This window comes from Bombus fervidus, chromosome 15 (genome assembly GCF_041682495.2).
Source record: "Bombus fervidus isolate BK054 chromosome 15, iyBomFerv1, whole genome shotgun sequence".
Taxonomy (NCBI): Eukaryota; Metazoa; Arthropoda; class Insecta; order Hymenoptera; family Apidae; genus Bombus; species Bombus fervidus.
In genome coordinates, this window is record NC_091531.1 from 10,036,614 (window position 1) to 10,048,715 (window position 12,102).

A 12,102-nucleotide genomic window follows, 5' to 3' on the forward strand; every position below is an offset into this window, starting at 1 on the left:
CAAAACTTCAAATTCCTCGAAACACGTTCACGAGCCAACCCTCTTCCAACGGATTAAGAGAGTAGAGTGGCTTGTCCGGTTCCGCGAGGAAGCTCCCTTGTGTTTAGTCCAAGACTTTGTCTTCTCAAGCTAACCGAGCAGAGCAGATCAACGAGACATCGACAGAGAGAGAGAGAGAGAGAGAGAGAGAGAGAGAGAGAGAGAGAGAGAGAAGAGAGGGAGTGGGACGCGATAAAGCGAAGCTGTACACATTTTTCAGTGATTAGTGCGCGTTGCTTGCTCGAACGCCGAACTCGTCTTCGTTCCACCGTTACACGAGTCACGATTGTCCGTGACTTGGAACCCTCGAACGGACCAGTTAGTTGCTCTCGACGTTGAACTAAATTCTTAAACGATTCTTAATCAAGAACCTTGCGCTGATTTCGACATTGTGATTTCTCAAGGTAAGAGCAAGTATTGCTGCTTTTAAAGTAAAAATTCATTTCCTTTGGAAATTTGAACGATCGCGATGTCCGATTTTAATTTTGTTCAACTTATCTTGTAACGTCGACTTATCTTCTATGGAATAGCGATATTACGCTATTATCGTTATTATTACATTATTAAAAGTATTATTATACCATTATTAAACTATGACGTGTTCCGTGAATACACATTACAGTTTCGCAAAAGATACGATTTCCGAAATAAACGGTAAACGGTAAACTTGAAACCGAACGTTCCTGTTTCTAAGGATCGAAATTATTACAGGGCAGTAATATTTATTTATCCATGCTTGGCGAAATAACAAATTGGCAACTGTTTTCAGAGCACGTCGTCGGCATTTTCCAAGAAATCGGTAATACCGCATGTACGATACAGAAGATCAGTACTGGAAAAAATCAGTGACGCCGATGAACTCGATTGGAGCGAGTTTGCCTAAGAAGATCAAGGTCACGTTTGATTAGAACCATAATTCAAATATCGAACGAAAGCATCGCTAATTAATGCAAGAACAAATTTGTATCGAAAGACATCGATATACGAACGCGTAGGAAATTTTATTTTTTAATAAATTATCGGTTCCGGCCGACGGCCACCTATCGCTATTTTGCGTCAATCGATTTTTCGTCGAATACCATTGCTGCCACGCAATTCTATATACAATTGATACATATAATACATGTAACAAATACTTGTACATATCAGCTGGGATACGCCGGAAAAGGAGATCCTTGGTTCTAGAAGAGAGACTTTGTTCAGTGACAAAATTTTGATTCCCTTTCGTTTTCCCGAATTTAAAGGATCGTGTTTAGAATTTCGCCAACTTCGCTTCGTTCGTTTCGAGTTTGATGCGAGGATCTACGAATTTTTATGTTCGCGCAGTGCAATTCGACGATCTTTCTCAAGTAGAATCGAAATAAGATCGCGAGACATTGGAATCGCTGTAAATATCTGGTAACACGAAGAAAGAAGAGGAAGAATATGTTTCGGAAAATGTTTAGTGACTGTGCGACAAAGCGTTGGGACTGGAACTGGCATTAAGCATCGATAAGTAAAATTGTTCGTAGATAGGCAGTGATTTAAATCGTGTGCTCGAGTTAATTGTTATGTAGAGTTGTCTATACGCGTATAAAATGTCGTTTGTGAACGGAACGATGATGTTACTCGCGTACACCGCGAACATGATCGCGACGTTACCTGAAAAAGTGGGTTCCGAGCTTGGTGAGAATACTATCGACAACACGAACGTAACGACAACCACGTTATCACCGGAAGAACGAGAAAACCAATTTGATTTTGACGATCGTGAGTACATTGGAATTTTTCTTTGTTAACGAGAAATATGAAAAATATTGTCGGTGGTAAAATTAATACCGCATAATTATACTTCGTCTTGACCGATGGTTTTCGTTGATCATTTTCGTACAACTACAAAAAAAAAAAAAAAAAAGTGGATTCTATAAAAGCGACAGTGTTAACGAAGGTAGAACTTGATAAAAAGACGCTTCGTTAGAAAATAAGACTCGCGTGTAGATTTGCTTCGTGCAATATAAATTCGTACGACAGCCTGTTACAAGAAAATTACCTGTATTTTCATGTCGTAGTAACACGTTCGAGACGTACGTCGAGTTTTTTTATTATTTTGACAAAGGGAAAGCGTCAGTTTGCGAAATCTCGACGATAATGAGCTCATCTCTAAAAACGGTAAATAATTCTCGCGAAGATGAAACTTGTCGAAATTATCATCCCTCGCATTAATATGTCTCGTCACGTGATTTGTCTGGATCTTTTACGTCAATAGATACCCAGAACGCGATATAATTACTCATAGGAGACGTAAACTTGCAACAAAATAACAATCTATCGACGTCTTGATCTGTTAACTTTTCCCAGTCACTTTCTATTTTTATCGTTTCTTTTATAATTATTACGAATTTCCGTTCGTTTAGTCTACCTTGACAATTATCTTTCCACGATGTAGCTAATGTTCTAGAACATCGACATACGTGCGAAATTCTTCTTTCAAGCTTTGCTTTGTCTTTGGTAACTTTACCGTACTAAGCTTAAATTGTAATTTTAGCACGTTTAAATATTATTCGCACGGTGTAACTTTAAAAGGCTAAGCACGAAGAAAGTTGTTCGAAGAATGGGAAAAAATGATTCGTGAAATAGACTTTTTTTATTTATAATAGGAACAACAATTTTCTAAAAATATCATTCGTCACTGGGAATCCGGATATCGTAATAAAAATATTCCAACATAATCGAACATACTTTCGATCGAAAGTGACGTGCCTATTGTCGTAACTGTATGCGCTGTGCATACCGTATACGTATGTATACACGCTAATCGTTAATCCAGTTCGAAGACAAAACAGTGGCGAAGCCTTCGAGGAACCGATAGCGCGCACAGATAACGAGTTAACACTCGGAGATAACCTTTGACGATGTTACTAAAACATTGATCTATTGTAAATAACGTCATTACTCTTTTCTCGGATGGACAGATATTTAAAATAGTCACGGCCACGTTTCTAGTAGATAAAGGAATGGGAAATTTGGCTTTTCGATGTTTGATATTAGCGCAAGGATAAGGATCAATTTCAAATTTGATGGATCGTTCGACTTTCCGTAAATTTCGTACGATTTCGTCCGATATTTGATCGTTACCGATGTTAAAAATGTCAATTTCGGTACGTGCAAATACTTACGTGTTATCTCCTCTGCGATCTTCGATCTCGATACTCCAATTTTACTCTAATTATTCCTTGTATTCGTTTCCTTTGTTTCTCGATAGAATGGTACATGTGGCGTTGTTTCGAGCCGTACGGCTGCTTCTACATCGGTTCGCCATGGTCCGGAGAGAACAGACCAGTCTCCACGTTTCCGGCTCGCCCGGACAGCATAAATCCACGTTACATGCTTTACACTCGAGACAATAAGGCACAGCCACGCGAACTCAAAATCGATAAGTACGAGACTATTCGCGGATCGTCCCTTAAAAACGATAGGAATCTTTATTTGATCGTTCACGGCTTTCTCGACAACGGCGACAAAACATGGGTTCTGGTAAGTACTTGATTAAGCGCGTTATCCTCGTTCCAAGTTCCAGGCAGTCGATATCTATCAATATCTCCATGTATTTGCCGTACAAACGAACAATGCAAATTTTTCAGTTTGAAGCTCGAAGTTTATTCGAAAAGATAACATATCGATAGGTTGTTCGATCGAAGCATTCGCCGTTGCTTTCTGTGACTTTGAGCCATTGATCGGGCAACCGATGATTTCCACCGCGAAAAAATGCCGCGTCTTTAAACGAGATTCAATCGTCGAATCGTTTTAGCATCTCGTCCGCTAATCGCAAGCGGCTATCCATTGCGAAGGAGGAACGTGCAGCGAACCAGCTGGCCGCTAGAGGACGTCCGAACCGAGACTCGTCGCGATGTCTTTCGTCGCGGAAGCGATCTGGAGACCTGGGCATCGTCACGCAGCAATTTCTCGCACAACGTCCTTCTTTGTCGGTGCCCTGACAGGTAGATGACTCAAAGTCGTAGAAAGCGACGGCGAATATTTTGCCCGAACGACTCGCTGTACTTAAAAAACGAACTTTCAGTCTCGCTGAAAGATTTGCGTTGTTCGCTCGTACGACTGATATTCCACTATCGTTACGATCAATTTTTCTACAGAGAACGATGGAGGAATTATTAATCAAGGAAGACAGCAACGTGGTGATCGTGAACTGGATCGGTGGAGCGGGTCCGCCATACACGCAAGCTGTGGCCAACACGAGATTGGTAGGTGCGATGACGGCTCGTTTGGCTTATCAGTTGATCGAAGTTGGACGAGTGGATTCCGCGAGGATACACTGCATAGGGCACAGTCTTGGCGCGCATACTTGCGGCTATATCGGATATACTTTAAGACAGACGTACGATCATAAACTTGGAAGAATCACTGGTAAGTCGAAAAGTTGTAATCGTTAGACCGTCGATTCTTACCCATTTTCTATGGGAATGACGAACAACCGACTAATATTGAATAAACCTACGCGTTTTATCTTCGCTGATAACTACATAGGTGCGGTTGATGCGACGTTAAGACCTATATATATATTATATTATGTACATACGTAAAAGCTGCAAGCTATCGAGGTAGCGTAAAATGTGCGCATATCGCTAAACTGCGTTTGTCCGTTTCGCGCGATGTCTCGTTTTTACGCGATTTCCACGCTTGTTCCGGTACGCTACGATCAATCGAGTGGAATAAAATTAGCCCCACCAACGGTAAGGAACGAACGGTGAGTAACGAACGGTGAGGAACGAACGGAGACGTACGAAGATAGCCGATCGAATCAGAAACGATCAGGGTAACAGTGGAAGGAAGAGAAGAACGACCGAAAACCTTGGCTCACGGCCATTTTCTCCCCCACGAGCAAAGTATATCCGTCTTCTTCGCATCGAGTATCGCGCGAATCGATCGTTCGAAAACCTAATAATCGGTTCTACAAATTAAAAAGCAACACACACACACACACACACACAAACAGAGCTGCATGGAAGAACGACAATAATAAATATTATTTTTCGTTATTTTCCTTGGAATTTTTCGATTATCCATAGCGTCCCCTTGCGACGAACGAATTAGAAAGATAAGATTTCTGTTTTCGTGTGTTGCACGCTAATTACAGTGGCGAACGAAGGTACTCGTACAGCCAAAACAGATAGTTGCAACTTGCGCGCGAACAACCTTATCTCGATAGATTTTGTACGTCGCCTAAATACGACGTAAGAAAACGATAAAATAATAACGAACAAAATGTAAAGTCAGTAGGTGGAGGCGAATTAACGTAACGTAACGAACGAATTCTACTCGAACTGTCCAATAAAACGACCCCATCAACCAACACAGCCGTTAACAGGTGCACGATCAACCCCTAACAGCCACCATCATACCCGGACCATCGCCATAACCGATCCTCCAATGAACGGAATCAAACCTGTCCGTTCCATGAGAATCTTTTCCTATTTCCGATCGATCCACCCCTTTCTCAACCCCTTTTCAAAGGCGGTAACGGAGAAGAGGGGTTCGTTCGATCGGATTCACCCAGACCACTGTCACGCAAGCTATCGATCCCATCGGGAATTACCAGGACACCATGAACCAACGAGAACCACGCTTTGGTGAACGGGCAAACCACAGGACGAAAGCGAATCGAGGGTGAAACAGGATCCTCCCGTAGGCTTGGCTTCTGATGAACGGGATGGAATCGCGAGGCGGTAGGGTGGATCGTTTCTCGACGGTTGGAACTTTCGGACGGACGGTTGTTGACGAGGGGCTCCAACGAACAGGGTATTGGCGGTCGAAGACACGCCCGAACACAAGATTTAGTAAACAGAGGGAACAAGGGAGCACGTAGGGATAAGAAGTGGCGTTGCTCGGAGAAGGTGACTCGAAGGGGTGAGTTTGGAAAGGGGATGACGAGGATTCGGGATGCTTCGCAGGTTTCTGTCGGGACATTGAACGATTTATTAATAACGAAATACGAAGGACCTTGCGCGTACGTAATAATTGTGGTTTAAAATACATCTTGTTTAAAGGGCCGAGTCGAGAAGGATCGACGAGGCGGACAAGCGTGTCCGCGATTCGGCTGATTTCTATTGCAACAACTTTTAAATCGTTTATTAATCGTAAGATACGAAAGAGTTCATAGTTGATCGTGGTTTAAGTAGATGTGGTTGAAGCGAGGGATGAGTCGGGAAATTGTGATAAGGATTTTCGATCCCAAGATATTTTTCTCGAGGTGATACGCGAGATAATACGTGCGTATTACGAGCTAATACGCGAAGGAGTATATAAATAATCATTTTTAATGGAACGAAATAGTTGAAGTTAATTAAATACACGATGTTTCGTAGAAATTGCGCGCTGTTAAAGTTCTATTGTACGAGAAGATATTTGATACGTAACCTAACGGTAGAAAATTAGTATGCAACCACCACGGTAAGTAGCCATCTTAAACGTAGAATAACACAACACGTAAGAATACTACTTTCGTGAGCAACTGTACGTTATTGGCAATATACTACGTTCATTAGCCTCGGAAAACATAAAGCGTCACGTAATAGTTACGTGCATCGTCGTAACGTAGCGAACAACGTTGCACAACGGCGGAAACGATTGCCCGGTCCGACGAGATAATAGATCGAAAGGTCGAGCGATAGAAGAAAAATTATCGACGCTAAACTATAAAACTTTACCTGCGAAAAGCCTGCTTCTCGAACTTAGAACTCGTAACAGCTTGACGAAATTCTACGGAATTTGCTGAAAATTCCACGGAATTCTCCGTCGTTTTAAGAATTTTCTACGACCGATGGGAAACTGTTTGCACGGCGAGAGCATACGCAATACACGTAGAACGCGACGGAAACGGGCAAAGCGACGAAAGTGTACGGTTGCAGCAACGATCAACGAAGCTTCTCACGTTCGTTTGGTTTCTCTGTTCCAAGGCCTCGATCCTGCCGAACCGCATTTCAGCAACACGTCGACGATGGTTCGGCTCGATCCGACCGATGCCACCTTCGTCACAGCTATCCACACCGATTGCAATCCTTTTATCAGCGGCGGCCTCGGCATCACTCAACCTGTCGCGCATATCGATTTCTATCCGAACGGTGGTCGCAATCAGCCTGGTTGCAACGAGGGTGTTCTCAATTTTATCACCTTGGAACATGGCAGCTTCTTCCGTGGTAAGCTAGTTTCTCTTGCTTTCTCGATCGCAACCGTCCACGATAGTATCTTTCGATCGTAAATATAATTCGAATTAGCCTGTTAACGTTATTAATGAATATAATCTGCTACGAAGCTAATTCGAATCGTCGCATCTATCCAGCTACGATGAATTCTACTAAATAAAAATAAACGGATTCTCATCATGTACATTCGCAGTTTATGTCCCGATACGTATTACGATACTTACATAAAAGAACGGTATTAAACAGGTAAATAGACGAAACTGTGGATTTCAGGGATAAAGAGATTCGTCAGCTGCAATCACATCCGCAGTTACGAGTATTTCATAGAGAGTATCAACACGGACTGCCCGTTTCTGACGGTTCCTTGCCCCTCTTGGGACAAGTTTCTAGAAGGTAGTTGCTTCGACTGCGTGAATCAGTACTGTCCCAAGTTTGGATTAGACGCTCAACCCGGAAACTATCACGCATCCGTCTACTCGATGACTGGATCCGCCAAACCGTTTTGCAGTTTGTATATTTCTTTTATATACAGCGTCGTGTATACAAATTGTACGACGTACAGCGTATAACGTATTGACTCGTTATTCGGAGAACGATTAACGAAACGAACGGTCGTCCAAAATCGTTAAGAGGCGAATAAACTTGCAGGAGGCCATTACAAAGTCGTCATCAACGTCTCGAAGACGAACGAGAGCCTGGACCACGGTGGCGAAGTTGGGACTTTGGCGCTTAAAGTAATCGGACAAAATGGAAAAAAGTCAGGGAGAATGCCGCTCAGTTCTCAATCGATGTATTACGAACCAGGTAGCACTCACACCGTGGTACTGCTTGGTGACGTGGTTGGCAAACTGGAATCAGTGGAAATTTCGTGGGAGTACCGAGTCTCTGTTTTCAATCCGCTCACGTGGAGGCTTCTGCACACGCCTCGCGTCTATATCGACTCGTTGAGCGTCGAGAGTTTGGAGGCCGCTCACAGGTACGTATCGTGTTATAACGATGGCTTCGAGTATAAATCCGATCGTTACCAAGGATATCCGCATACGCACGGTTCACCACGCTTGCAACTTTAATATCTAAAGTCGCGAAATCTTCTTTCTGTTTGATCTAGCATTACCGTGTGCCCCGACGAATCGAAAGCTCTGCTCGCCAAACAACCAAAGATCTTGACGACCAAGAATTGTCATATAGCTCGGCTGAACGTGATTTCAACCTAGGGGCATCTTTCGAACCTTCGAATCGACCCTTTAAAAGAGACTCGCAGTAACTCTGGCTATCGAGATTTCACTTTTCACACACCACCGTATGAAATTAATCGTTGACGCTGTAACGTTATAAATGGACCGTTTTTACCATTTACCTGTTGCTTATTGTACGACTTATTTTTTAAGAAATAAATATACTTTTTTCTAATAATTCGTTTTGTAACGATGTTTTTCAAATGTAACTTTTCAGAAGAAGAGGCTATCCATACGTCAAAGTGAATATAAATAAAAGTAGTATTTGATATTCTAAACTTTCCAGCGGACCGTAATTCAAACTCGAAGGAACATCGTTTTTCTAACTAAGTAAGCAAAGGACATAAATATCTTACTTTTTACTTTTTTAATGGGAACGTAGTTATCAGCGGAACAACTCGATAAAATCATTTTTCGATAATCCATTAGTCGCATAATCGGCAATTAACAGTCTGACGATTTATGCGCGACCGTTCGACGCATTGACCCGAGTTTCTCTTTTCAATCTTTATCTCGTCTCAAAGTTTGACGCGACGCGAGTAAACTTTGTAGTAAATCAATCGGTAAATCAAGCGAATTCTTCTGAAAGTTATCGCCTAACGACATTCGATTAACGAGCAATCACCAATTACCAATTACCGAGGTGTCGCGTCATCGCGAGAAAGTTGTAAAGTCGTCAGAAATGAAAATGTCAACCATCCCCTTTGTCGTTCTTATTTGTTTTTCTTTCCCAGCTATTTCGATCTAATTCCGTACGGTTCTACTTTCGAATAGGAATGCAAGAGGAATCGTAGCGCGGGAGAAATCACGGAGAACCGTTCGTGAAACTAGAAAATTTAGGAAGAACGATAGGCGTGGAAAAACGATAACAAAGAAGAAATTACGAGACAAGAGGATCGGCGGGAAATAATTGTAACGCAGGAAGCGTTACGAAGTAAGGAGAGTCGTAAGATAGCGTCAATTACGAAGCAGAAAAAATCTTTGTTCCTTTAAATTTCCCATAAACGTGCATAACATACTTGGCTTAGTCTTAGTGGTAACGAGCGTTTCCTCAAAACGCAAACTAAAAAATCGTGACACGGGTGAGAAACGAAAGAGCGAGATCCCGAGCCGAGAGAATACCGTACGATACGACTCTCCGTTAGAATTCCCACGATGCCATCGGACCGAACGTCGCGGTATGCAAATCTCAGCTTTCATCCTCGGGTAACGTCAATCTTCTTACAGCGAGGTTCGTAGTAATTTAGCCTGGAGGAAAGAAAACAAACTCGCGCTCGTTCGATTCATAGACGCTATCAAAGACGCGAGACACGCACGCAAACGGTCTTGCTCGAGCGGAAAAACGCGACCTTTACAAACGTCGCGGAACGGTTTTCCGCAGTCTGTCTCTGTCATCCGGGTGGAATAATAGCTTTGGTTCCGGCGCAGAGCAATGGCGGAGCTTCCTTTCACCGTGATTATGCCCGTGTGTTTCTTTCACCTTGACGGCTGCTTTCATGCAACGCAAATCTGTTTCTTTCTGCCATTTGCAGATCGGTGACCCTGCGATTTGCACTCGTGGATAGGTACAGTGACGGAGTCAGAGGAGGCCGATAAAGTGCCCCCTTCCACGATTAATAAAATATTATTTTTTTTTTTTATCTTATTGCCGTTATTCCTGCGTTACGCTTTCGCCTGTTGCAGGCTTGGCTGATAAACGGCCGACGAATACAAGTAAGAAAGTAATAGGTAATGTTACAGAAGTATACAAGTGCAAGGTTACGTATTTCGCAAGGAAGATTTATAGATGTCATGAGATTTCGGTAAAAAAGTTCGTACGGTGGCAATGGTCAGATATGACCTGGATACGATATAGGAGAAAACCATGTTCGATGTCTTGAAGAGGGAATTTGCAGAGGAATTTCGAGGATAGAGAATGTTTTGAGCGAGGAGGGAGCCGAGCTGGGCGGTATTGAAAAGGATCGTGGGCTAGAGAGTGAGAAAGAGCGTGAGACGGCAGGAGACGAGGAACATCAGAGATAAACAACGAAGAGTTTCTGTTTTGGTTAAGGATATTGCACCATCACCTTGCAGTAATTACAATCAGATACATATAAACAACTTTGTCGTCCTTCGACAGCGAGGCAAGGAGAGTACGAGATAAATAAACGAAATAATTTAGAAGCGATATATAGGATTAACTTTACGCTTACAAACTTGTATTCCCAAATACATTTTCCTAGGCCAAGCGATTAATTGGAAATTTATATTTTCATTTTTCTTCGCAGAATATTTTTGTACAATACGATGTTGAAACAGTTGCGGTATAGATTTCGGATCATAAAGTGGCTACGTGAAACCTGTACGCTGACTGTAAAACGATATATATATATGTCGGAGATGAAAGGAGATGAAAGGAGAATACTTTAGTCCAAACTATTTATTCTAGCTGTACTTAAATAACAAAATTTAGAAACAGTTGTTTATGATTTAATCCGATTATGTTTGCCCGAGATTTTCGACAGTAGGCTTGGGCTCGAAGTGACGCAACTGGTGGCTAAACGTAGCCACGGTCACGAGATGGACGTTTTTACCTAACAGAGGTATGAAATAGTTGTATAGCTCTTCTTAAAAGTATAGTTTATCCGAGGGGTACAAAGAGCTAGTCGAGTTCTACTTGTACCGTGGACAAGTAAGTCGAGTCACGCTTGAATTGCGGACACGTACGTTCAGTTCGACTCAGACTTTGGAAGAAAACGCATCTGCTATCCCGTCGACCGTGAATTCGTTATTGAACTTAATATCGTTCACTTTGAGTATATAATCGCCACGGTTACTTGTCAAAATTCTGTAACAATCATATTTGTACCAGTAAATATCATTTATATGTCCAACAACAATAATTCTACTAGATATCTGTTCGCTGAAACAACAACGTATTTGGGAATACAAGCTAAAGAATCGTTGGTACGAACGAATTTATTGAAAATCTTCTTGAGAATAAAGTAAATAAAAATGCCGTAGAAGCTAATTAAATTGGACTTTTATTCGGGCGAATGCGATAAATAGCGTAATAAATATCGACTTCGTGACAGTCGTTAAGAAAAAATGCAGAGACGCAGGTAATGGATGTAAAAGTCGGAGTGAAACGGGAAACGATCCGCTAATTAGTTCGAGTAGCGTGGTAAAAAAGTGTGGAAAAATTAGCTAATAAACGAGTTATAAATATGAGTAAGAAAGTAATAAGTAATATTACACGACACTAAACCCGTATATTTAAGTTAGATAAATATTAGCTTTAACTTATAATATAACTTTTCGTTGCCAGTAATAATAATATCATAACAAGACGATTAATGCGAATCTAGGCCGAGATCAGATAGAAATATTAAAGTATCGATTTTTAAGCAAATTTTAAATCTTGAAAAAGGAGGTTCGATAATGTCTGTGCGTGTATACTTTTACGCGTTTCGCCACTGCTACAAAAATGGTATTCTATGGTACAGGGAAATCGCAAGACGTAAGAAGGAATTACATATAGGAAAGAAGCGCAGGAAAGGAAGAGTCATGGGAGAAAAGAGATCATCGGAAAGGCAAGAAAAATCGCAATACGTATTTGCACAACTATCCGTAATCTATCGATCAAAGTCTGA

At 41.8% G+C, this 12,102-nt stretch overlaps 1 protein-coding gene across 1 annotated transcript; it reads left to right on the forward strand.

The window, feature by feature from the left end:
* The first annotated feature begins 258 nt into the window (after positions 1-258).
* On the forward strand, positions 259-9,182 carry LOC139995269 (pancreatic triacylglycerol lipase). Its single transcript, XM_072018587.1, has 8 exons — positions 259-443; positions 809-1,788; positions 3,281-3,552; positions 4,170-4,440; positions 6,990-7,229; positions 7,509-7,742; positions 7,884-8,211; positions 8,344-9,182. The coding sequence occupies exons 2-8, from the start codon at positions 1,617-1,619 to the stop codon at positions 8,447-8,449; spliced, it is 1,623 nt and encodes a 540-aa protein (XP_071874688.1). The 5' UTR covers positions 259-443; positions 809-1,616; the 3' UTR covers positions 8,450-9,182.
* Positions 9,183-12,102: the final 2,920 nt, after the last annotated feature.

What these genes read in the sequence shown, in the direction of transcription:
- LOC139995269 (XM_072018587.1), top strand. Translation starts at nt 1,617, where the DNA reads ATGTCGTTTGTGAACGGAACGATGATGTTACTCGCGTACACCGCGAAC. An exon ending in CCAATTTGATTTTGACGATC is followed by an intron (nt 1,789 to 3,280) that starts GTGAGTACATTG and finishes GTTTCTCGATAG; the next exon opens with AATGGTACATGTGGCGTTGT. An exon ending in AGTTTGGAGGCCGCTCACAG is followed by an intron (nt 8,212 to 8,343) that starts GTACGTATCGTG and finishes TGTTTGATCTAG; the next exon opens with CATTACCGTGTGCCCCGACG.